The following is a 25781-nucleotide window of genomic DNA, read 5'->3' on the forward strand; positions in this document are numbered from 1 at the left end:
GACTCTGTAGCATCATTTCCTCTGGCCTACAGTTTAATTACAGATAATATACATGAATAGCTTAACAAGATCAATAAATGATTTATCGCTCTCTCTTTCTCTCTCTCTCTCTCTGTATATATATATATATATATATATATATATATATATATATATATATATATATATATATATATATATATATATTATTATATATATATATATATATATATATATATATATATATAATAACATCACATATTGTGGTTCAAACTGTGGCAAACTGGATAGCTTATATTTCTCCATGGAGGTCAGACTCAAGGTCAGTAGGTTCTCCCACCTGAGCTGTGGCTCTCTGAAGCTCCTCCAGTGTTACCCAAGACATTCTGGGAGATTTACACTTTCTATTTTGGAAGGACAGATGAATGGATGTTGAAAGGGTTTAGATCCTAATCTGCCCTAATATTGAACTCATCATTCTTCCACTTTACAGTTCGTTATCTGCTGCTTTTTATTAGTCTGTCACACTCAATGCTGTCCAAATACATTCATGCTTGGGACAAGATGTGACACATGTAAAGGAGAATACTTTTTCCTCAAGATGTGCTTATCAGTTGAGGTCAAAGTCTAAATATATAAAAACAGACATGCATCCTTTGTGGGGTGGTATTTCCATGCAGCAGAAAGAGGAAGTGAGACCTGCTGCTGAAAGCCCCAGCAGACGCGCAGCTCAGTCCCTCCTCAGCACAATGAGAAGAGGAAGTGTTTGCAGCAGCACAGTTCACTTAACTTCAGTCTGAAAACAAACAGACCCCAGCGGATCCCAACTCTACAGGTAGGACTTCTGCTGCTCCTTCAGCTGGTTTGTGATTGTTTTAAGATTCCTGACCAAAGTCCAGATTCTCTGCTGATCGTTTTGTCTTTATATAGAAACATGGAAGAGTTGTGAACATAAAAACAACAATGAAAATGTAAAAATGTGAAAAAGACAAGTTAAATTGAGTTATTAAAGAGGGCAATGGAAATTCTTTAGCTTTCAATGTAAAAAAAAAAACAATTATGATTTAAAAGAGAATGGGTTTAATAATACCTCTGACTTTGTCCGCTCGTTAGAGATTACATAGATTTTACTCTGAAGATCAGTGTTTAGAAGTTTTTGAATTTTGTGGAGGCATTTTGTTTGAAAATCTTATTTATTCCCATGAAGTTAAAAACACATGAAACTCTTTTGGGTCGAAGGAGTTTGGGCAGAAGCTGATGAACCTGTTCCTGTAAACGGAGGCAGAACACAGGAAGTGAGATGCGTCACTCTCGCCTCCCTGCTGTTCGGCACAAACTGAACAGAATGTGTCGGAAATGAGAGAGAAATGAATAAATAAATAATGAGATCAGATGAATTCTGGACTTTTCTTTCGACATCAGGAGGAAATGTTCATATATGTGTGTGTGTGTGTGTGTGTGTGTGGTGTGTGTGTGTGTGTGTGCGTGTGTTTCCTATTACAGGTTCCATTAGCAGAGTGTCACCATGGCTCAAGGCTGCCTCAAGTGTTTAAAATACACCATGTGTGTCGCCAACTTCCTCTGTTTTGTACGTATGTCCCAATCACAGCAGGATCATGTTGTCAAGCTGATCTCATGTTCTCATCTCAGCAAACAATCAAGTTTGAATGTTTTGATTCACTTCAGCTGAAATCACAGAAACTAATCAGCAGAGTTTTCTACTTGGAAACATGATCCACTGCATGTCGTGATAATCAGTGTGTGTGTTCTCCCTGCTGTTAGATGTGTGGAGTGGCGGTTCTGAGCTTCGGTGTTTACCTGATGGTGAAATTGAACTTCGCTGCTCTCACCCCGACTCTGGACAGGCTCAACATTCCCAGCATGCTGCTGATCAGCGGCATCATCATCACCTGTGTGTCCTTCTTGGGGTTCCTGGGGGCCCTCAAGGAGAACCGCTGCCTCCTCATGACGGTAACACACACACGCACCCCCCTCACACCCACACCCCCACCCACACACACACACACCCACACACACCCACACACACACACACCCACACACACCCACACACACACCCACACACACCCACACACACGCACACACACACACACACACATAGTGTGTTGTTTTTATCAGTACAAGGACGTTCACTGATTTCTATTCATTTTTCATTCACTTCTGTTGCCTAAACCTGACCTTTACCCTAAATCTAACCATATCCAGTATCATGCTTAAGCTAACTTAACTGAAGCTTACACAGAACTCAGTTCACATCTCGATCCTAAACCCGGGGTGTCCAAACCATATTGTGAGGCAAAATTTTAAGTCAAAATGACTTGGGGGCAGAAAAATGGCATATTCTTAATAAACGTATATGATGATGCTATTTTTTATTTTTTTACCAACCTGATAGTGCAACAAGTTAGTTAAACCAATTAAGTAATCAGATTTATGTTTTTATTGGAAAGAGATGTATGAACCAAAACTCTCCTCAGATTTCTCCTATTAAAATAAACATTTGTTACGTATTGCAAAAACAAATCAAATCAAAAAAATGTAGAATTTATGCCACTCTGTGGTTGGAATTGGATAGATTTTATTCTTGCATAAGAAAGTTAAAAAGTGCTTATGTAAAGATGAATACTTTGTATTTGAATAAGATTTCAATTTGTCTCTAATCTTTCTGCCTCAAATAAAAATAAAAAAATTACATTTGCATCAACCACCTGTGCTGGGGATTGAATTTGTATTATTCTTGGATTGTAGTCAGGGGACTCTACAAACAGTCCAAGGGCCACAAATGGCCCCTGGGGGACACTGTGGACACAATGTCCTAAACCTAACTCCTAACCCAAAAGCAGCACTTCCTCTATGGGTCAGGGGTTAGGGTTCCATTAGGAGCCGTCGGTCCTAATGAAACAAAAATTAGCAATGAGAAAAAGAAAAAAGTTGCAAAAACAGTAATAATAAAAAAAATACACCACATTACAGAGAACAACCCAGTCCTCACTGTCATTTAGGAACTGTTCAGAGTGTGAAACAACATCTGCTGCTGTATGACACCAGAACATCCACAAGAACCAAGAAACAGAATGACTCCCTCTTTCTAGATGAATGTATATCAGTCAACATGAGAAAAATAACTTAGCTTAAACGGACATGTCTGAGTCCACAGAACTACGTCCCATAGTTCCTCTTCTACGTCCCTCCTAGATCTTTACCTGGTGAAATATCTGCTCCAGTTTTTACTGCAGCAAAAGCAGGAAAAAGGAGAGGAAAGCGTGAGAGAAGCCTGGTTCCTGGAAGAAGTTCCTGCAGTCAGCACATGTGGTTCACACCAAGATCTGTTGAAGAAACCGTTGCAGCAGAGCCGCTGATTTACATAGAACAGTGTGGTTGTTCAGTCAGCAGGCGGAGACGGTCCAAAACACGAGTCTTCCTGCGTGAAACGGAGCGTGTCCATCTGAAGACAGACCACTCCAACTGACCGCAGGGTCACATTTTCTCCTGACAGGATCACAACTTCACTGTGTTTTATTGGGATTTCAGGAGGCAGACAAACACAAAGTGGTGCATCATTATGAAGGAAAATGATACATATTATTTAAATTAGTATATAAATAAGCAGAGATGGGGAGAGTATCCAAAAAATGTATTGACGTAAGAGCAGCGTAACGTCAGCATCCGCTAAACAGAAAAAGTATCTGTCAAAGAAATGACTCAAGTCAGAGTAGAAAAGTAACTGAACAGAAAATCAACCATTTAATATTTCAAAATGAATCATCAAGTGGACCAAAATGTAAATTTGGTTGTTCAAAGACCAGAAGGAAAATAATTCAAATCAATATTAGAACTACAAAATAACAAAATCAACTGAAAGAAACATTTTTCATGATCAGTTTCTGTCAAAATCAAATCTATGAAACGTTACAAAAAACTGCAGGTGTGTGTTGGAGAACCTCAAGTTAAAACAAACTTGTTCTGCATTCAGCCAGGATCCAGACATTTCACTCAAATAACAGTAGCAATACCTCATAATAAAATTATTCAGGTAAAAGTCAAAAAGTATGTCACAGGAAACATCAAAAGGTGAAACCAACATTACACATCACCCTGAGCACACTGTGTCCATGACAAAACACAGTGGTGGCAGCTTCACACAGCAGCTTCACACAGCAGGGACAGAGTCAGCACCAGGGGGAGGAGGATGGAGCATCAACCTGAGCAGATGTGTCTGCTTCTGGGACCGGACCCGGTCATTCGGGCCCCACTTCGACCAGTTGACTAATATCTATCAAAGTGAAGATGGTTAAAAGAATGCAGATAAAATATTGACCTTCCCATAAGATGTTCAAAGTTTCACGCAGATAAAATATTTGACCTTTCATCCAAAACCTGCTTTAAATATGTGCAGAACTTCCATCAGATGTTTCTGTCTCATTTCAAGGCTTCACACCTCGCAGATGTTTGGACTTATTTCTAAATAAAACATTTCTTCGTATGTTTTCAGTCGTTTATCCATTTGAAAACCTGAAGACACGGGCAGCATTGACCACTAGATGCCAGGCCAGCGAGCTTCTACTGCAGCTCTCGTTATATTTGAGATGAGAGCTTTGCTTAAGCCTAGACCAGCTAATCCTAGTCTGTGTGAAAGTGAATCTGGTCTGTGTTCAGTAGAAGTTCTGAGTTGTTGGCGTCATGCCACACAGTTCCTGCTATGTGCAGTGATACAGAAGGACTCTGACATTGTTCAACGTTTAAGTGAGTAAAAGTGCAATGCTTTGTGTTGACAGTTTTTCCTGGTGCTCTTCATTCTGATGCTGGTGGAGCTCACAGCAGCATGCCTGATGCTCATTTATGAGAAAGAGGTGGGACTCCAGCACCACACACACGCTTTGTTCATGACCAGATCACACTGAAGACTAATCGCGTCTCTAACATCTCCTTTCAGATTGGCGATATAGTGACAAAGGATCTCAAGAACGGTTTGGAAAAAGCAAGACAGAATGACACTAAAATAAGCGACTGGGATTTAGTTCAGGAGACGGTGAGTGGAACCGAGATTCTGCAGAGATTCAGATGTTTGCCAAGATTCTGTTTTCATTTTCTCTGCCTTTCTGAAACAGTTTAAGTGCTGCGGAGTCTCTAATGTCAGTGACTGGGGAAATAAAATCCCTATGTCCTGCCGTACGGAAGCACCAGTTGACTCAAGAAATAATACACTTAAACCTGAGATAAAGTACAAAGAGGTAGAGGAACTAACACACATCATCTTTTTCGCCTGTATTGTTGACATGATTAATAATCTATTCTTGAAATAATATGTTGCGTGACTCACTGTTTGCAGGGCTGTTTGATGAAACTGAAAGACTGGTTTGAAGAGAACTTCCTGACTACAGGGATCGCAGTCATTATTCTATGCATCATTGAGGTAAGGATGAACAAGCAGCTTTATTCAAATGTTACTGGAGTTACAGCGAGACGGCTCTCTTTAGCTGTGCTGAACACTTCAGTTTGCAAACTTCAGTTTTCTATGTACAGTAATTCCAAGGATTTATTGGTGGCACACTGATATCAGCCATAAAACCCTGGCAGCTACTTGTTCCATATTGTAATCACTATTATTCCATCAATTAAGGTAGACACTTTGTGTGAGTTCAGTTGACTGAACATCAGAACAACTGTATTGTATATTGCATGTGGTTATGCTATTATTTAAAGAGCTCTGGATTATATCCTGAGACAAAACTTTCAGTTAATTTCTACTTTTCAGACTCAACTTCCTACAGTTCTTGATCCTTTGTTTTTAGGAAAGTTTTTAGACAATGAGATAGAGAACATCCCTGTGTTTATATACCCATTGACATATTTTCTCCAAACTTGTGTTTTTCCATGCCTTTCCATAACTGGAAACCATTCAAATCCAGTTCCACATGTTTTCCAATTGAAATGGAAAGTCCATATGGATGAATGAAGATGCTGGAATCAGAGTGAAAAGTATCCGAGTGTCAGAGACAGAGAAATGTGCCTTGGTTGGTTGAACTCTGCTGGTGTTTGACTCAACTCTGAAATGTGGCACTATAAAATAAATCTGATGATGCTTGAATAACAGGCCAAAACCAATCTATATTAGAAAACATATGCATATATGTTGGGTTCATTTCCTCTTTCTGATTAACTGGTTTTGCATGTTATACTATGACATGCATATTCATAAATAAAGAATATTAAAAGCTGTTCAAATGTAGTCAGTTTTGCTTAAAGCCTGATCAGATCAGTTCTCTCCTCTCCTCCTTCAGAGAACCAGTGAGCTCTGGTTGTGGTTCTGTGGCTCCACAGCCTGGACCTCTTTAATTTGGGTTATTGATCATTTCCTTTCTGTTCATCTCTGGAACTCACCATGTCTGCCTCTGCAGGTCCTGGGAATGTGCTTTGCCATGACGCTCTTCTGCCACATCAGCAGGTCTGGACTGGGATACAAGTTATAAAGACCCTGTGGCCTGACATCGTTGTACAGTTACAAGTCCTCCTTAAAAGCCTTGAATTCAATTCAATTTTCTTGGACATTAAAAAAAGAAAAGCTTCATTGTATAGATTTTATTATGAACTTCACAAGGTCGTCACCTTGGTTCAGACTGTGATGTGAGCATTGCTGTATTTTACTTGTTGCTGTTTTTCCCTGCATGTCTTTATATTAGACGGTTTCTGATGCAGTAAATTTGTTTCTTAAATCAGCCAATAAAGTTTGGTTCGCTCAGAGCCGACACCCATTTCAGCAGTCGTCTGCTTGTTGTCACATGACTTCCTGTGTATGCGGCCTGTGGCGAAGGCTTTAAAACCCAAACTTCCTCTCCTGGCCATTTTCAACCAGCTAGAAACAAACTGCAGGAGCAGGAATGAAAAACATCACCCAGAACAAAGTAACACAGATTAATTTATTTCTCTCCAGAATAAATCCTGCATCAATAGTTTAAGACCCAAAAAAAAAAAAAAAGAAAAAGAAACTAGAAAAAATACTAGAATTTCATTTATACTTTAAAATTGTTTTTGTTCTGTTTAAAACCATCAGACAAAAAAATACAAATACAATTTCTGCAATTTAAAAAAAATGTAACTGTACACAGCAGAATACACCGTTTATTGCAAACTGAAAACACCTGACGCCGCAGAAACAACAGTATTGCAATTCACCTAAAAGATATGAAAAGACAAAATAAAGAAACTACTGATACAGCTCTCTCTTCCTTTAACTCTATGAAACTAACAGCTGTGAAAAGTTTGGTCCACCCCACCCTCTGAGTCTCCACATGCAGCACAGTGTCTCAGACGAGGCGCGGGACTCTGCAGGTCCACTGGAACCGGGCCGTCCCGGTTACTTCCTGCTTCAGATAAATAAGACGAGCGGCGGCTTGAGCAAGACGCCGCCATATTGCAACACTGAGCCAGAATTATTGCAAGCAAATACAGAAGTGAGACCCTATGAGTAGAGAAGGACCTGTGCCACAGAGCAGTTTGTCTCTAAAAAAGAATCACCCAAAAAAAAAAAAAAAAAACATACTGTTTTAACAGGAAGTTACAGAGCAGCTCGTTTCATTCAGCAGCCTCGCGCCAGTCCGACGTTCAAGTTCTACTCAAACATCCCTGATCAGGATCAAGTTTCCACACACCACATAAATTACTTGTACAGTTTCTAAACGTTGCTACCAGCAACTGTTCTGTAGTGAAGCTCCTATGAGCTAAATGTTGCTGACGAGTTTGAGTTCATGAGGAGAAGCATTGTGACGGAGGAGCAGACGGTACCGTGTTAGCCGGGAGGCTAGCCGTGGTCACAGACCAGATCATCCACAGGACACGAACACACACACAGGCAGCATGTTTCTCTCTAATTACAAAAATATTTTCCTGAAGCCTCTAATGTTTTTAAATGTATCTAGTTTAGTTTGTTTTCCTAGATTAATTTGTGTATTGAATGTCTTTTGATGTGCTATTTGCTTTGTACATTCTTGTACATTCTTGTACATTTTCATTACAAAATAATGAGGAGAAAGAGGCTCTAGCCCAGTCAGGAGGAAGCATCCAGAGTTGGGGGTCCCAGCCCCATCAAAACATGGAGGATCAAACGCTGGCTGTTTGTTCAACTCGACACTAGGAGACAGGTTACCATCACAAAGCGCTGACCTCGGGGGGTCATTTCTGATCAGCTGTGAAGCTCAGAGTGACGGGAACTGTGCCAGGAAGAAAAACAATCTGGGGGAAGAAAATTGAGACGACACCAGGACACGCTGCTTCCTTCACAGGCCTACAGACTCCTGAGCTTCCAGCACAGGTCAAAGGTCAGGGCTGAGAGCTCAGTGAAAACCAGGACCACCACTGCAGCAGGCTTGCAGTTTACTGTGTGATCCAGCAGATGGCGCACACTGACCTGCTGCTGCCTGGCAGATCAAGTCAAGCAGAACTGAATTCATCAGCAGCAGCAGCAGCAGCAGCAGCATCATGGATCACAGAGCTGTAGTCAGCAGTTAGAGGTGTGTGCTGAGCCAGCAGAGCAGCTACTGACTGAGCCTGAAAGCAGCCTGATAATGATGCCCCCTGCTGGCTGCCTGCGCCAATGAAGCAAGCAACAACTATGGCTTATGTTTGGTTCTGGCATCAGCAGACAGAAATATTAGCCGAAGATTCAATTTTCTTAACCATCCAAAACAGAAACAATTGCACAGATCTCATCAGCTGCCCTGACATTCTGAGCCCAGGTTAACCATCAGGGTCAACAGAGTGACCCGAGCAGCCTGAGATGACCAACATGTTGCCTGGATAATGAGGAAATACCGTGTCATCACTCATGGAGGTTCCAAAACTTTCACCCTAACTTTAGGAAACACCAAGAAAAAGTGCAGGAAGCTGCAACCCAACGAACAAGCACAACAACCGTCTCTTCACCCAGCCAGCTACCAGAGAGAGGTCAGGTATGAGCAGACCTCCATGCAGCGGTCTGACCACGGCTCCACTCCCAGTCAGAACCCTGACCACGCATCTCAAGCTCATGGGGCCTGCTATTTAAAACCTGACCTGGTGTAGGGCGGGAGGAGGCTCAGCCTGTTTGGCTGAGCCCTGGTCAGTGAGCTGCTGACCTCTGCAGGACACTGTCCTGTAAACCTGGTGGCAGCTCCAGGTCACCTGAACCTCCTCAGTGCTTCCTCCCCCACCCTGAGACTGGCTGGTTTGGTGATTGTGTTCAAAAATTGATCAAAATAGTACATAGAGAAAGTTCCTATTAAGACTACATTTGTCATCCTCTAAGAAAAGAGTTTCTGCTCAGACCTCCACCCCCCACTGAGTTGGGTAGTTGGTCGTAAAGTGAGGAAGTGTCAGAACATCAGCAGCTCTGGGTTGTTAACCTGACTTCTAGCTTCCTCTGGTCTGACTAACAGGGAAACAAGGAGCAGCATCCCTGCATCAGAAACCCCTCCCTCTGCGTCGCAGGCAGTGTGTCTCTGGGTTATCCTAGTCTTTAGCATCAGGTCTTTGTCTGGTATGGTAAGGTTCACCATCACACTAAGCAGAGTGTTGCGGTTGCTTGTAGAGTTTGGTATGAGCTGTGCGGCTCCGAGGCTGAGCGGGGTGCCGGGTGGGGATGGGGTGGGTGTGTTCTGTCTTTAGAGCCAGCTGTGTCCGCTCAGGTAAAGGAACGCTGTTGCGTCTCAGCCGGGACTGAAGAAGGTCTAGAGGGGCATCAGCCTGGTGGTGTGGAACAGGAGCGGGTTCAGGTCCTCGGCCTGGACGGCCCGGTGAAGCGATGGCTCCGAGCGACTTCGCTCGATTTTTGGCATCAGTTCCTGCACCTGCTCAATGGCTACCAGGATCTGGAAGGACACGACCACACGTAGAGAAATGGCTCAGTGATGCTAAGAAAACAAGTTTCTACAGATTGTGAAGGACTCAAGTCAAAGTCCTTCACCCTGGACCTGGACTGTGTTGAAATGAGCCAGAGAATCTAAGACTTTTTAAAAAAATCTCTTATCTTTCTCAGCTGTATTTCCCTCCACAGTAACATGCTTGTTGAATTAAAATGCTTCCCCAGGCCAGTAGCTTTGTGTTTCTCATATCAAATTTGGCAGCAGCCTCAAATCAGAGCTAAGTTTTTTTTTTACACAGAATGGATGTAGCATCATATGAGCTGGAAACAGAAGTGAGCCACTGGTGAAGACTGACGTTGTCCAGTCAACTGCAGATAGATGCAAAAAGCTAGCTAGCCAGCTAGCAAATCTACTCTAGCTACTAGCAGTAGCAACAAAGACGTCTGTATGCGACTCAAACTGTTGGCCGATGAAACATCCGGCCAGAACAAAAAGAAAGAAAAAATACTAAATATAATATATGAGGTTAAATAATTCCATCACAACAAACTTACTGCTCTGTCATTAGCATATTAAAAGCCAATTCATAATGAATTTAAGATTTTTTAAGGACTTAATTTTAAGAACTTTTTGTGGGATGATATGCTGGTTCTCATTTTAGCAGCAAGCATCCATCTCTCTGACCCACCTGTGGAAAAAGGGGCCTCTCCTCCCGTTTGAACTTCAGGCAGTCGACGATGAGCCTCCTCATGGACTTGGGTGAGGTGCTGCACAGTTTACCGAGGTCTGGGGACAAGTAACCACGTCCCACCATGAACAGTATCTGAAGCAAAAGGAAAAAGAAGAACAGACATCAGCCTGTGCCACGTGTGCTGAAAGACTGAACAAGCGGCTGCAGAGTTTGAGGTTCACTGTGTCATCCTGAAGAGCAGCAGAGGACTGACCTGAACTAGTATGACTGGGAAGATAATGAAATGCCGTGTAAAGCAACAATTAGACTCTTAGAATAGAAAATAAAACTAAACACACCTTGTAGGAATTCAAAGCATGCACTTTTCAGTGATGACCTAATTATGTATGCATATTTTGTCACAATGGTTTCTCGGTTCGGTCTTTTTTCTTTTTTCTGTAGAAGCAGACTTCGAGGGTGTAACCCTGTATTCTCGCTATCCTTCTTGTACCGTACTCTATTACATTTGAGTAACACCCACAGCAGTTTCTAAAAAAAGTTTAGAAATATCAAATAGAGCGTCATAGTGAAAGAGCTCGACACTCAGACAACAATTCTGAGCACCACTTTGCTTTAAAATAATAAAGCAAATTAATACCATTTGTTACTTTAAGATTATATTGCTCACTCCTCCAATATATTCCAAATATAGAAATGAATCTTTAAAAGTGTTTTTTAGCAGTTGACTACTCTGATGTGGTATTGTACAGTGAGGGGCAAAAAGCATCTGACCTCTGCAGTGTTTATCATTGCTCTCATCAAGCAAAGGAGCAAAAAACCACAGATGGACACAACTAATCAGAACATCAGGCTGACCTGAGCAGTGAGGTGTTGAGTTAGGCACACTGCCCAGAATCCTCCATGTTTTAGATACTTCCTGGTTCAGAACACCCAAGTCAAATCACAACTCATGAACAGAACTCTGCAGAAGCAGGGACAGCTAGAACATGCAGCTGGTCAGCTCTGGGTTAGTGAAGTGTCGGCACCAAACCTGGTCTCTGTTGTTGATATTGGAGTAAGGAAGCGTTCCTGACATCAGCTCAAACAGCACCACTCCATAACCATACACGTCAGACTGGAAGGTGTACGGGTTGCTGTCCTGCATCCGGATCACCTCGGGAGCCTAGAGAGCAAAGAGAGAAAACGCAGCAGCAACATGTCAGCATCAGATTCAGCAGCTGCCACCTAAAGAGAGCAGAAGAGAGAATTACTCTCTTTCAGTGCAGTTTGTTTCCATGGTGTCTGATAACTACCAGGAGGATTTTACTGCTTTAGGAGATTTTCTCTTATGAACAAAGAGACAGTGCTGAAAATTATTGCTGTATTTTAAAATAATAAAAAAGTGAAGAAAATAAAACTTTCAATTCATCCAGAAAACTGGCCAAAAGGGAGCCAGTGTGAAGCAGATGCATAAGTTATGGTGAGACGACGAACAGCAACATGTTAATGAAGAGCTTACCATCCAGAGGATGGAGCCACTGGGCTGCTCTACTTGCTGGGAGCCGCTCCATCGATACTTCACCGTGGCCAAGCCAAAGTCTCCGATCTTTACGGTCCAGCCCTCGTGGAGGAAAATATCTGGTAGCAGAGCTGAGAAACGGTCCAGCAGACATGTGGTGCAGAGATCTTTGTATCACATACCACAATAACCAGGCAGATATTTAAAGCAGTAAAAGGAGGCTGGGGGTCAGTGGAGCAGGGGAAACTAACCACCAAGGGAAAGTTTGTTGAAGCTCAAAACTTTAAATGTCAAATTAGTCAGCACCTAACAAGAATGAAGAACATTTTACCTTCAGTTCCACATATCAGTTTAATGTCAAATGAAATATGTGGAGGTCAAATGAACAAAGTATGGTTGAACAATGACTATTCTTTTTTTGTATCGCTTACAAACAGATGATTTTAATCCTGTTTGGACCTTTAGAAGTTGCTGAACTCTGAGCTAAACTGAGAAACACAAACATGCATTTATTAAAGAGTAACACTGGCAAAGCAAGGATACTGTTAGATTTCAGGTCTCGATGAATGATGTTCTTTGCATGAAGGTAACTATGGAAGAGACGAAGAGCAGAATGAAATAAAATCCACAAATCTTCATAAGGATCTACTCCACTGACCGGAGTCAAACATCCCTTCATGGAAATTCAACTTTCTGTTTCCTAGTTGCTCTTTATCTGTTCAAAAAGCTGTATAATAAGTTCCAGTTATTTTATTAAACTTAAGAATCTACTGTCAAAATAAAGCTGATCATCTGCTGAGAAAGACACACCGGATGCCTCTCATAGTCAGTCTTCCCCCAGTTAAAATGTGTTAGTGGAAAGTCATGTGAATGTCTTACTCCATGCCCTGCGCCGTCTGTCTGGCCACATCAATGCGACGCATCGTGTCAAACTTGGTTTCTGTGACGTGCAGATGGCGGTAAAGGCTGCTGCCCTCACACCACTGGGTGATGATGGCAAAGTTGGGCTTAGTCATGAAGCCCATGAAGAGCAGGATGTTTACATGGCGGGTTTTGCTGCAAAGCACAAATAGAAAGCATGTTAGAAAGTCAGCTGGATGTCAGTGGATCTCTAAGAGTTAGTTCATACTGAGGACATCAGAGTCACACTTACCGCGTCACCGTCTATGATCAACCAAAGACCTTTATAATAGTAGCAGGGCTGGGAGATGCAGCTTTAATTTCTCCCATACCCGATTTTATTTTAATAAATTTTTTCTCAATTTCTTTGCATTAAATTTTCTAACAAATCACAAAAATATTTCCAAAAATGACTTCTATTTCAAATGTCCTTTGTTTGAGTTGTAATATGAGGGCAATATGAGGACATTTGACAAAAGTGTCAACTTTGCATTATTCAGTAAATAATGACACTTTAAATGCGAAATTCCATTAAAAGTTGCATTTAAAGTCCATTAAAAACGTCAATTTTGCATTAAGGTCGTCAATATTTACCAAATAACACTTTGTGAAAACAGTAGTAAACATTCATGAAGCGTCCTTCGTATTCATGACAGATGTTTTGTCATATTTATAATAGTGTCTTGTCAGTTTTATGCACATCCCTTCAAATAAAGTCTTACAAAAAAAATCCAAATTTTCAAAAAGGAAATCTTCAAAAACATGATTAATCGATAAAAGGATTTTTTTGCCTACGCCAAAAGAGCAGAAATCAACAGGATGCATTAGTAGTACTGAATGTTGAGTATGAACCACATGGCTGCTCACCGTAAGACCTGCATTTCATTCTTGAAGGCCTGCAGCTGCTCAGGCGTTGGCTCTTTAACCTTCAGGATCTTGATGGCCACGTCTCCGTGCCACTTGCCCTTGAAGACCGTCCCGAAGGAGCCCGTGCCTATTCTCTTCTGCAGGGTGACTTCTCGATAGGGGACCTCCCAGTAGTAACTAGAGTCTCTGTAGCCTCCGCGGTGCTAAAGGAACACAAAGTGACCCTTTACTATCTACTCTCCCTCAGAGGACAACCATGGATCAGGCTGGAGACAACATACCACTTTCTTTTTGTCATCGGATGAGGAGGATTTGCGTTCCTTGTGCTCTAAGGGGGACTTCTGCAGCCTCCGTCCAGGGGAGCCCAGAGTGGAGGGCGGGCTGGTTGGGGGTTTGGGCGAGGGCTCTGGGCCTGAAGGGACACATAACACTGATAAGGATGAGATGAACCCAGATTGGAAATGAAACCAGAGCAGATGTTTTGAGGGGGCTTACCTATTGTGTTGTATTTCAGTGTTTCCTAAAAATATTGGATAAAAGAACATTAAATGTTGGTCAGTTGAGGATACACATTGTTTTAATGTTCAGTAGGACCGTCCAAATAAAGCTGACCTCTATGATGACGACACTAGCAATATCCACTGTGCTGACCATGTGGACGTTGGGGGTGGAGGTGGAGCGATGTCTCTGTAGAGACTGACCGTCTCCACCTGTTGTTGGAAAGTTAAAGGTCGGGGACAGAAGGCCTGATCTGCAACCATTCCGGAAAACACAAACAGTTTTTGTTTGAGAGTCAGTTTAACAGATCACAAGCTTTTGATTTCAATCCATCTGGTTTGGTCCTGAGCTTACCCAGCAGGCTCTGGGGTTAAGGCGAGGTTGCTCTGCGATGGCAAAGTCTCAGGCAACATTATCTGAGGATAATCTGTGCAGGAATTGCTGTCACACCTGCACGAAATAATCAGAGAACAAAAACACAATTTGCAACAAGTTTGTGCCAATAGACAGGTCAACAGCAACAGATAATTAGTAATAATTATATATGGAGAGTGAGACAGCTGAGGATAGTACATTTCTTTCTATTTGTTGTGTGGAATTTGCTCATGTGTCAGGCTCTTTCATAAAATAAAAGTACCTTCTATTTAGGATTATTGAGCATTTGCAGGAAAACTATATACATACAAAGATCTGGACAGTGACCTCATAAAAAGAAAGAAAAGTGCAGTCAAAAGTCTCCAAAAAACCCTCAAAATCCAGCAAGAAAGAGGTAAATATCTGGTAAATTTTAACTTTAGACAAGTTGGAAGACCTGATGATGACCTACTAGTAAGTAAAACTCACCGTTTGCTCACTGTATCCATGTCAACACACACAGTGGGGACTTTGCTGCTGCAGTGCTGGTGAAACTTGTAGCCACATGTCTGACATCTGAAGCCATTAAAAAGAAACTTGTGGCAAAAATCACAGTAAGCCAGTTTGAAAAAAGTTTTCCGTACCTGTGAAAAAAAACACATCCAAGATATTCGATTTATAAGAACAGCAGACAGAAGAAATGTTGCAATTCTGACCAGGTACTTACAAAGTTATGCATGGTAAGAGGAATGTCATCCAGGACTTCGACTAGCAGCTCCTCTCCGACCAGAGGGGTGATGTCTGTGTCCCAGTCCGTCAGTCTCTTACGACTATGAACAGGAACAGAAACATGTTGAACAGCAGACAGTTTTGACAAAAAAAGAAACTACAAACGGTTAGGGCATCCTGCTGTATTATAATCAAGCATAACAAAAATTTCCACCGTCTGTTTGTGGTCCTTGGCAGCGGCTTTGCACTTCTCATACTGCATATTTATCTCTACAGCCTTAATCCAAAATTCAGGGTTTTTTTGTACATAATGCATATAGTCTTACAAGGTTGGCAACATAACTGAGGCAGTAGTGAAAACGAACATCATACAGCAATGAAGATGTTTGGGCATAATTCAAACTTTGCCTGACAGAAATGTCAAGAGAGAAAAAAAAAGATCTTATATATTCAATCTTATATAATCTTATATATTCAATAATATATAAGATTAAATAACCCTGTCACGACAAAATGGAAGACTTGTGATTAACGTATTTAAGGTCAACTTACATTTTGTTTAATAAATTTAAGGCATTTTAAGGATGCGCGAGCAACTTGATAAAAGGTGCATAACAGGACTGTGTAGCACCTGACAACATTCAGCCACTGCTGTCATTTCAATCAGATGTGCTGAAGTAGAGATGTGCTGAAGTAGAGGCGGATCTAAAATATGGAGGGCAGTGGGCTGTGAGGGTCAGGATGGAGGGACACATTTTAGCCCAATTTGAACAAGACTGTAGTGTGAACTGTGGACATGTGTTGCCAAGAGCCAAACATAGGAGAGGGACACATCTGCTAGCTGATCATTCCCCAGCTTGGTGGCTTGCCAACATCAACCTGGCACCGACTGGTTTCTCTGTTTACTCTTCAAACTCTTGTCCTTGAATCAGTTGTGTTGCAAGTTTGAATCGTTCAGCTGTTAGTTTGATGAATCAGTTCATGATCTCAAGTGAATTTAGTGTTTGAGATGACAGAGAAAGATGTGGATTCTCCGTGTCTTTCACTGGAAAGACTGAAGCTGGGCAGCAATCACTGCCTTCGATTGACTCACCAGTAGTGCAGCAACAATTTTTAGTTAATGTAAAGATTGTAACGTGTAACATGTTCTCCAAAAGTTCAGAATACAAATGCAAAACTAATGCAAAGATTACTTTAGACTGCTGTTAGTTTACTGTCAGTTCCTGCTATGTTTTTTAAGACTTGCGCAACCGTTCAACTTCACATTGATCTGCTGAGGTGTTTGGTAAGCTAAGGGTAAATGGACTTCAGCCTGTTAGCTGAATGACTGAAAACTATTTAAATAAACCTTTTTGCTGAAAACAGCAGATGTGTTAAAATTTTCACCGTCTCGTGACAGTATAAGATAAGACAGATAATCTGAAACAAACTAAGCTCCTCTGTCTCCTCCCTGTGGCCCTACTGCCATCTGCTGAACTACAGAAACAATCAATCAGATCAGGCAGGGGTGTTAGCGCTGTCAATCATCCTCATGGACTTGCTGCTAAGTGTGCTAATGGTAGAAAAACAACTTATTGTTACATAAAAACTGTTTAGCCACCATCATTGATGTCTATGCTAACTAGCCTTAGCTTTCGTGGCAAGCTCCAGTGCCGGGAACTAGCTGTAGCGCAGCAGAGAGCAAGGGAGGAGTTTGTGTGTGTGTAGTGTGTACATGAAAATGAATAACTGTGCTAAGGTGCATCTCCTGGCTCTGATTGGTTAGTGCATTTCAGCAGGTGGCTGTAGGTCCACTGGGAGATGGCAGAGGAGCTTGACTATATGTCTAATTTTATACTGACAGGACATTATGACAGTTTTAAAAAATATGTTTAAAAAAACAAACAAAAAAAAACATTGTTTATAAAAGTTACATAGAGCAGCTTGAAGAATAAAAAAGCTTGCATATATTTTAAATATTTTCCCTACATGTAAATAATGATTTAGGGTGATAATGCGTCTGAGTGGATGTAGCTGGGACAAGATTAGCTGTGGTTTTCTGTGGAGACAGTGAGGAATGCAGTGTAATGTTTGTCACTGATGTAGGAGGAAGAACATCTTACCCTTCTAGAAGGCGAAACACAGCACAGCAGTCTTGGCTGAGGCCTCTCACTTTGAGCGCTTTATTAAGACTCTCGTACACGGTTTGTCCTTGCCGGACGTTCACCTGCCAACAGAAATCCTCAGGTCAACAGCAGAAGCTTAAACTGACATTCAGTCGACTGGCAACATGACTCAAAATGGGAAGCAGCACTATGATCACTGAGTTGGCGTTAGCTGCTGCTGCTGCTGTTGTTGAGAGTGAAGCTCCACGCTGGAGCTTCAGTGTGCAGATTCTTTTTAAAGCCAAAACAATGCTACATTCCTGCTCTGACCACAACAAAGCTCTTATAGATGACAGCGTGGGATGTCAGACAGCCACAAGCTCCACTTCCATGGCAACATTACCACACAAGATGTTTCCCAACTATGTGTGCATTTTTAAATGATGCACCAGGGAGTTTGTGCATGGATGTTTATTTTGACAGCAAAGGTGGGAAAAATAAAACTGAACCAACATCTTATCACAAGGAGGATTAGACTTTTGTACTTGGACTGAGATTGAGATATCTAAAAATAGCCAATATTTTTGCATCTCAGCCATGCAAACTTTACAAATAAACTTGTGGTCAACTTTTTACTTCAAGTTGATCTCAGTTTTAGGATCGAGTTTATCCACCCATTTTGTAATATGACCAGATATTTTTGATGAGGTTTGATCGTGAGGACTTTCCTGGCAACATGTCCCATAGGGGTTTGCATGTAGGGTGATAATGCATTATTTATCATTTTGATTTATTGTTCTATCAATATATTAGTTAATGTTTAAAACTCTGAAAACTGTTTATATTGTCAGGACTGTTTTTACAATTTTTTTCCCCACTGTTTGTTCAATAAAAGTTTATCAAATATCAATAAATTTTAAAATATGATTAAATGGAGTAACTGTGTGACATTTAGTGATACAAGTCAAATGTTTTTATGCCACTGATTTCCTAAAGGACAGTATTAAAATAGAAACGACCTTCAAGAGCAGTATTTGTGCTTGTGGGACTCTGATTGTCATATCATACAACCCCAGCTATACAGTTACCTAAAAAAGTAATTCATAGTTTTTCTCATCACTTTTATTGTTATGACAATAGTACCACAAAATAGTGTAATAAAACCTTAAAGTCTGCCCTTAGTCCAGTCTCTCTTCTAGACTAAATTGCATCCGGATGCCATTTTGTTGATACAACACAGGATTCATGGGGGAATCAATGTTTCTTCTTTAGACAAACGTCTTCCCATGTATCCAAAAGAACCACGAAGAAGATTTATCTGATAAAAATGATCTCAGAGCAGCCTCATCCTGCCTGTTCATGCATGATTTGCAAATTTCTGGTCTTTCCTTGATGATTGTTTTAGATAGGAGTTTCTTTGCTGTGATCCTGGCCTTACATCTAACTTACGCTTTCTGCTGCACAAACTCTGCACTCAATGCAGAGTTTGTGCACAGTTTGCTGAAAATTGTTTTGGTATAAGTTGAAAAATAATAAAGGTCTCTACACAATAAGCTAATAACAACCACTGCTGTCCCAAACAACCAGGTACCACTAGTAAAGCCTTTAGCCTTGACGGTAGATGTGGGCTTGAGGTCAGTGTCTTCTTGCATGACAAAGACCCAGAAAATAAACACCAATCCCAGGGTGTACTGTGAATCCGTTAGCTCTATTCTGAAGCCCACATGAGAAGCCAATAACTCGTTTCTACTTTCCACATAATGTTGTCACTGACAACAATCCAGAAAATCAGGAAGAACAGGCATAAAACATGCTTCCAGAAACCAAGATGATTTCCATCCAGAGGTCAAAACAACAACACAGCCTGTGTTTGTGGGAAGGTTTGTATTTCAGTCTGGACTCAGAGATTAAAACAGGTAACAGAGAAGTTACAGTAGGAATTGGTAATATAAAATAAATGTGAAAACAGAAAAAGTGGTGTTAGAAGATATTCTTGACCACCAACATGTTAGTTACAATGAGTTTTGGTGCTGGGTGCTCTATCAGAACTATCATTTCTTGATGAAAGCATCACTTTCATCAGGAGCAGGAGGAGAGCTCCTGGAGACCGGGAAACAATGAAAATAAGAGTTCAATACACCAGTCCATTTTCATGTTGATCTGACAAACTTAAGTCAGAAAAAAAAACATTCAAAATCTCTGAGCATCAATACTAACAGCAAGTTTGATTTGGAATGGAGTTCACTGTTCTCTTCTGAGCTGCTCAATGAGCTGCATAGAGCGGTGTTTAAAAATCCATATGTTCTGCTGAATCCAGTTCATAAACAGTGCTGGTCCTTTAATATCATATCATACTCATACTGGGTTTCCTTCAGTGTGCTACAAGCCTGGTGGGCCACCAAGCTTTAGTTACACCCCCAATAGGCTCATCGTCGTTTGTTCATTTATTATGCACCAGTCACTGTGATAGCAAAGACATGTTAAAGAGTTTCTTTGGAGAGATGCACAATGACAACATAGTATGGTCAGTATGAGGTCGGGTATCTTTATTCATCAGAACTCCTTTAACCACCGCTTGTCTTTACCAGTCTACACACTAGTAACTTCAGCAAACAAAGTGACAATAGTCATATTTATTTTAATTGTATTTCTTTTGTGTTTGACTTTTCTAAAACTTTACAGTTAGTATCAATGTTTTCCCTTAGGACTTCTCTTTCTGTTCGCTGATTGGCCCAGTAGAAAATTTACAAGAAGAATCCAAGTAAAGGGGAAAAAGCTCAGACTTCTGGAGTTGCACAGGAAGACATCATTTTATTACTCTGGCTGGTCTATAGAGAGTAATCAGATATGGTAGCTCCATAGTTTCAATCTGCATTTTAAAGATGAACCTGGCCATACAGACACAGATCACATAATACAGTAGGTTTTCCCACTGTATTGTAAAGCTGGTGGGCTGCCAGGCTTTATTGCCCTCTTCCAGACTGAGCGTTACTTGTTGCTTTTTTATGCACCAGTAACTCTGGACTGCATTTGTTTTCACAGCATTCCATTAAGCAGTTCACTGGTGGACTGCAGATGTTCCAGAAAGATGGGTTTATAGTTGATGCATTGCACAGGAGGTGAAGCCAGGGGTGCACCAATCAAACTGTTGGTGCCTCTGCGTGTTGGACGTCTCATGCTGTGTCCTGGTTGTGTCTCTGAAGTTTACCTTGGTACTGATCACGCACGTTGCCTCTCACTCAAAATGAGCAATTTGGAATATCTTCTAGCATTGCAGATTCATCTGTTTTGGCATTTATATTAATTCCTTATGAGGATCCATTAGGCTTAAAACCAGTGCTTGCTCTGCTTGTGCTATCTCAATATGAACAGCATTCGTCCATGCTTTTAGAAGTGCACATTGAGTGTACAGTGAATGATGTATCATTATGAAAAAAATTAATAAGATTTGACACATTGTCATTCTCAATAAATAAATGCTATGTGTAAAAATCTGATCTGTGTTGTTCAAACTGTCATAAAAAGCTCAAATAGAAGTTGCATAAATCATAGTAATTTGGCTCACTTCAGGATTCACACTGGTACTAAGAGGTAAAGAGTGACGTTCACTCTCTGGTAGCGGAACTAGGTCTAGCTTTTATGAGCCACTGAACTACCATGAGAACAAACCCAGTGACAGCACTGGCTACTGCTATAAAAACAGCTAATGCAACATTAAAATGTAAAAAAAATCAGTTTAAACATTCCCTGATGACATTAAGTTTCACACCGTAGTTGTCATTTGAATTATTAAGTTGTATAGCGGTGCACCGATTGCAGTTTTCTGGTCGATCTTTAAGAAGCCTGATCTGTTGAATAAAATTTAGGTGAATACTGTTTTTTGTGTGAAATATTGCTAAATAAAGCAAGAAAGTTGCTGAGTTGGCAACAGAGGGGTGACTATGGTTAACTGTGAACATGCATGTCTGTGAACCGGCCTGTGAACGCTCTCACAGCAAGCAGAAGAGGACAGATCTTTGCTGAGATAGATCAGATCAGTGGAAAAGGTCAGCTTCACATGTAAGAATCGACCAATCACTGATCTCCCAAAATTAAGGAAATCGGGGCCGATTTATTGATGCACCACCAGCTGTGATTCAACCTCTGGAAGCTAAAACAGAAAACATATTGAAACTGTGAGGCCCTGCCTGGCTAACTTGAAGACGGATGGAGAAAACAAGAACGACAGGTCCTAATGAGGGAACTAATATAGATGCTGTGTCAGGACACTGCAACTAAAGGATGAAAAGAATAAATTGCTATCTGCATGCAAGAGAAATAAATGGAGGACAGCTCCAGGCACCATCTGTGGCATTTGACACCAGCTGCCCACTAGCTTACTCACTGTAATGTTGTGAAAGATGTCGACTTCTGTGTGACTAATCACACTTTCAACAAACACATCATTTGTTCCACAGAAATGTGACTGGCAGCAGCCACCCCAACACCATTGAGCATATTTTCACTCCTCATTTACTAAATACAGCCAGCTTTAAAAAAAAACTTGAATAATGCACTGATTTGAATAAAGTAGATTAAAGTCAGAACAGAGGCAGTTAACTCACCACTGTCCTCTGCTTATTGGGGAGGTAGACTCGGATGGTGCCGCCACCACGGGGTACATCCTCCGGGCTGGTCTCCCCCGACGACGAGTAAGAGGAGGTGGAGGACATGGTGAGAAGCAGGAGGAGCGGGGGCGGGATGGGGGCACACAACTGAGGATGCTGCAACCTTAAGAGAGCTGCATGCACAGGGGACTGTGGGCAAGGCTGTTACTTTGGACCTGCAACAAACATATTTTAGCTTCACAAAAATGTAAAACCCAAAGTTTAGCATAATGTAGCTGCTTTAAATTTCCTGCTGCTGCTGAAACATACCCAACAAGTCATTACAAGCAGAATGTGTATTTTGATATTTAATCTTAAACCCTGATTATCAGGAATATTCTGGAATATTCAGGAGATCTGAGCTAGTTAAAAGGCTGCGGTGAGCTGCTGGATGGATTCTGCATGATTCTCTCCGTTAGATTGAAGACATTTTAACACTGTTAGGAAGTCAACTTAAATAATTCTAATGTTAATAAGTTGACATGTTAATCCTGTGTTACTTCAAATGTATCGTAATTAGCCAAGGCTGCCCATATGCAGAAATACATAATCACCATATGATGTTCACATTAATGTTTTTAAAACCCTACAAAAGGTTTTTAAATTTTTTTAAGTAATCACAGATTAACTATGGATAATTTTAATATTTTGACAATCATAAACATTTATGATTGTCCAACTTATCTCAGATAAACCTACAATGCACTTATTTCTGTTAGGTTGTTTACCAAATAAAGAAATGAATCAAATATATTTTTAAAAAGTTATTGAATCATACTGGCAAAAACAATAGCTGTAAAAAGTTAGACGATAACCAAATATTTAAGAAAATCTAATGCAAAATTAGGAACAATTTTACAGCATAAAATTGAGATGAAATGCAAAAGCTCTGTTTTGCATTTCAACAACACTGTAGTTTTCTTTCAGCAAGCTGACCATTAGTGAACAGCAACAGGTGGGAGAGGGACAGGACTGCTTCGATATGGTTCTCATTATGTAAAAAAATTGGGTTTTCAAACGGAAACTTGGTGGTGATAACCATCTAACTGCAACATTGGTGATAAAATAGAACTCAGAAAAAAAACACATCCAAACTTTATGCAACAATTACAAAAAGACACATCTATATATATGCCTGTGTGTCAGGAAATGTGTACCATTCAGTTAAGTGCATGATCAATACGCCAGCACAAGCCCTGTTTTTGTAACACAGCGGTGGATGGATATTATTTCAGTAAACAATATTTCCAGTTGTTCCATCTGAGCTATGACAGCTCTACACAAAAATATCTGTCATGAAAGGCCTGATGAAAAGAAGAGAAATGCACAGAAATGTCCCGACTTTTTATTTACCACTGATCATTTCCAAGGAGTAAAATATCAGAAGAGTGAGTGAAGAGTCATACAGACCAAGAGTCATAACCAGCACATCTGATGTTTTATCATATATGCAGCCTTATGCTATTCTGAAGTCTGATGAATTTTAATTAAGATCCCACAAGACATGGGTTAAAAAATAAATACAAATCACTTTCCCAACAGGTAGCTCTCAATGTTTATGAAAAGAAATTAAGAGATTCTTTTTCACACCTGATAGTAGCTATAATCATTAGCATGTGAATTAGCTCTCTGTGATTGTAGCTGGACATATAAAGGGAATTATAAACAAAACTGATTATTAATTATTATTATTATTATTATTAAGAAATCTGCTGCCAACCAGTATTGGATAATTTTACACTTGAGAGAGGAGGAGAGAAGCCAAAACTGCAGGTTGCACTGGAAGCAACACTGTCTGGTGATGAAGTTGTGATGGTGGGAAGGCATGTTGAGCATCACTGAGGTGTTTAAAAAGGCAGTGAAGAAGTACAACCAATGAAAGAAGCTCTGTTCTCCATGAAATCCTGACAGCTAATCATCAGAGTGGACGTTTACGAACTCTGCTGGTTACAGTGTGTGATGGATTTGCCTCTCACACCGTGTGGCTTCGCTTTTTAGGGTTAAACAATCCTGAATATATTGTCATGACAACATCCGTACACAAATTATATCTCAAAGGACTGATTGCAATGGAATATTATTGGATGATATAAAGGTTATAGCATAAATCTATAATTATATCACAGCAATAAGTACTATACTCTTCCCATCATGTATTTGCTTAATATTTTGTCTTCTTTAGTACATTTTGATTTTTACTTTTTAACTTTTGATAGTTTTTATGTAGTATATGAAACCTTACAAGTCCACATGAGAAATACATCACAGCCATACGCTGTTCACATATTTCACATTTTGTTCACTATACTTAGAACATTTCCGTGAACATTTTGAACTGCGTGTGCTGCATCTACTTAAAACACATACAGGTGCTCTTGACTGACAAGCACGATTAACCCCTGAGGGATTATTACTGACTATTATCATTCTACAGCATCTCCAACTAAATCTCCCCATCAGTAAGTAGGGAAGGTAATAGTTTATCATCAGTAAAAAAAATCCCTGTAAGCTAAACATAAGCCAAACCGAACAATTTGCATAACGATGACAATTTATCTCCCGAGAGCTCATGTTCAACAGGAGGTTTAAGATTTTGACTCATTTGCATCACGCCGGTTCTTAGACAGCAACTTGTGAGAGTCGTAGCCAGTCTCGGCTTTTAGGATTAAATTTGTTTTCAGACTTTGAAGTGTGTCTAAGTGGAAAACACCGGTGTCAACGACAGCTTAGATCTGTGTGACAAGAGAACATGAGAACAGCTGAGAGTTGGACTAACTCCCAGAAGCGCACCTAAACAACATGGGAGGAAATCCTCCAGAATGAACCTTAAAATCACTGTTTAAAAGCAACTCTAGTTGTGAAAAGATGCTAATGCTAGCTGACGTTAGCATGGAATCCTCCTGCTATTCAGCTCTGACATTTCCAGTTTAGGGACTAGGGAGGCCATGTTTCTCTCGGGGGCGTCAGTCAGCCTAGTTTAGCTAACCATCCAATAACTTTTAAAGTGGTTTTATAATAAAGAGGGAAACATTAATATCGGCACCAGTAGGTTTGCGAAACAAAGTTATAGGACTGGCCGACTCCTCTAAGTTCGAGCAACAAGCTAACTAGCTAAATGCTGTGCTGAGTGAGATTATCCTCTCCCTCAGTGACTAGCTCACTTTGATGCTAGTTCTAGTCAGCTAATGTTAGCCGACCTGTGGGGGGTTTACCACGGCGTCAGGCTGCTACTCACTTCTGCTCTGCTCTCCTCCTAACTAACGCTTTTCTAACAGACGACCTCAAAACGACACAGAACAGCTGCCGGGATATAACCCCGACTGTAACACCGAGCGCGCTTCACTCCGCGGTGTTTCCAAACAATTCGCGTAGAAAAGTTCAACTCTTACCTGTAGCAGCCATCTTGAATGCTCTCAATCTGAAGTCGAATCTGTCAAGAAGTTCGGGGAAAGCGGAAAAACCACCATAATGCTCCGTCCTCATTGGCTGGTTCATTTGGTCGGATTTTTTCATTGGACAAACGCAGGTTTGGCATGTGGTAGGTGGGTGCTGTCAGTGGATTACTGACACTACTGATTTTAGCGCACAAGACATCAAGGTAGGCAAATGCCATTACACTTTAACAATAATAAAAAGATTCAATAATTACAAATTATAATCACGTTAAAACTAACGCAGTTA

The 25781-nt window shown here is 40.7% G+C and overlaps 2 protein-coding genes across 2 annotated transcripts; one reads left to right on the plus strand and one right to left on the minus strand.

Moving 5' to 3' along the window:
• Positions 1 to 704: 704 nt before the first annotated feature.
• LOC129351584 (leukocyte surface antigen CD53-like) lies at positions 705 to 6759 on the plus strand. Its single transcript, XM_055020503.1, has 8 exons — positions 705 to 814; positions 1483 to 1567; positions 1762 to 1950; positions 4773 to 4847; positions 4931 to 5026; positions 5106 to 5228; positions 5327 to 5410; positions 6396 to 6759. Exons 2-8 carry the CDS (start codon positions 1505 to 1507, stop codon positions 6465 to 6467), a joined length of 702 nt encoding a protein of 233 aa, XP_054876478.1. The 5' UTR covers positions 705 to 814; positions 1483 to 1504; the 3' UTR covers positions 6468 to 6759.
• Positions 6760 to 6895: 136 nt separating this feature from the next.
• On the minus strand, positions 6896 to 25541 carry araf (A-Raf proto-oncogene, serine/threonine kinase). Its single transcript, XM_055020502.1, has 16 exons — positions 25490 to 25541; positions 22059 to 22276; positions 17473 to 17576; positions 15369 to 15471; positions 15131 to 15285; positions 14642 to 14737; positions 14402 to 14540; positions 14285 to 14309; positions 14071 to 14201; positions 13790 to 13992; positions 12902 to 13078; positions 12566 to 12612; positions 12023 to 12141; positions 11555 to 11686; positions 10522 to 10656; positions 6896 to 9839 (listed from the first exon to the last, which is right to left on the minus strand). Exons 2-16 carry the CDS (start codon positions 22164 to 22166, stop codon positions 9699 to 9701), a joined length of 1815 nt encoding a protein of 604 aa, XP_054876477.1. The 5' UTR covers positions 22167 to 22276; positions 25490 to 25541; the 3' UTR covers positions 6896 to 9698.
• Between the last annotated feature and the right edge of the window lie 240 nt (positions 25542 to 25781).

Source organism: Poeciliopsis prolifica, unplaced genomic scaffold, assembly GCF_027474105.1.
Source record: "Poeciliopsis prolifica strain line A6 unplaced genomic scaffold, Auburn_PproV2 SCAFFOLD068, whole genome shotgun sequence".
Taxonomy (NCBI): domain Eukaryota; kingdom Metazoa; phylum Chordata; class Actinopteri; order Cyprinodontiformes; family Poeciliidae; genus Poeciliopsis; species Poeciliopsis prolifica.

Coding starts and splice junctions, on each gene's coding strand:
- LOC129351584 (XM_055020503.1), top strand. CDS start 1,505: ATGGCTCAAGGCTGCCTCAAGTGTTTAAAATACACCATGTGTGTCGCC. Junction 1,568..1,761: donor TCGCCAACTTCCTCTGTTTT/GTACGTATGTCC, acceptor CCCTGCTGTTAG/ATGTGTGGAGTGGCGGTTCT. Junction 5,229..5,326: donor CTGAGATAAAGTACAAAGAG/GTAGAGGAACTA, acceptor CACTGTTTGCAG/GGCTGTTTGATGAAACTGAA.
- araf (XM_055020502.1), bottom strand. CDS start 22,166: ATGTCCTCCACCTCCTCTTACTCGTCGTCGGGGGAGACCAGCCCGGAG. Junction 14,310..14,401: donor CTAGTGTCGTCATCATAGAG/GTCAGCTTTATT, acceptor CAATATTTTTAG/GAAACACTGAAATACAACAC. Junction 10,657..11,554: donor ATATCAACAACAGAGACCAG/GTTTGGTGCCGA, acceptor CTTTTGCTTCAG/ATACTGTTCATGGTGGGACG.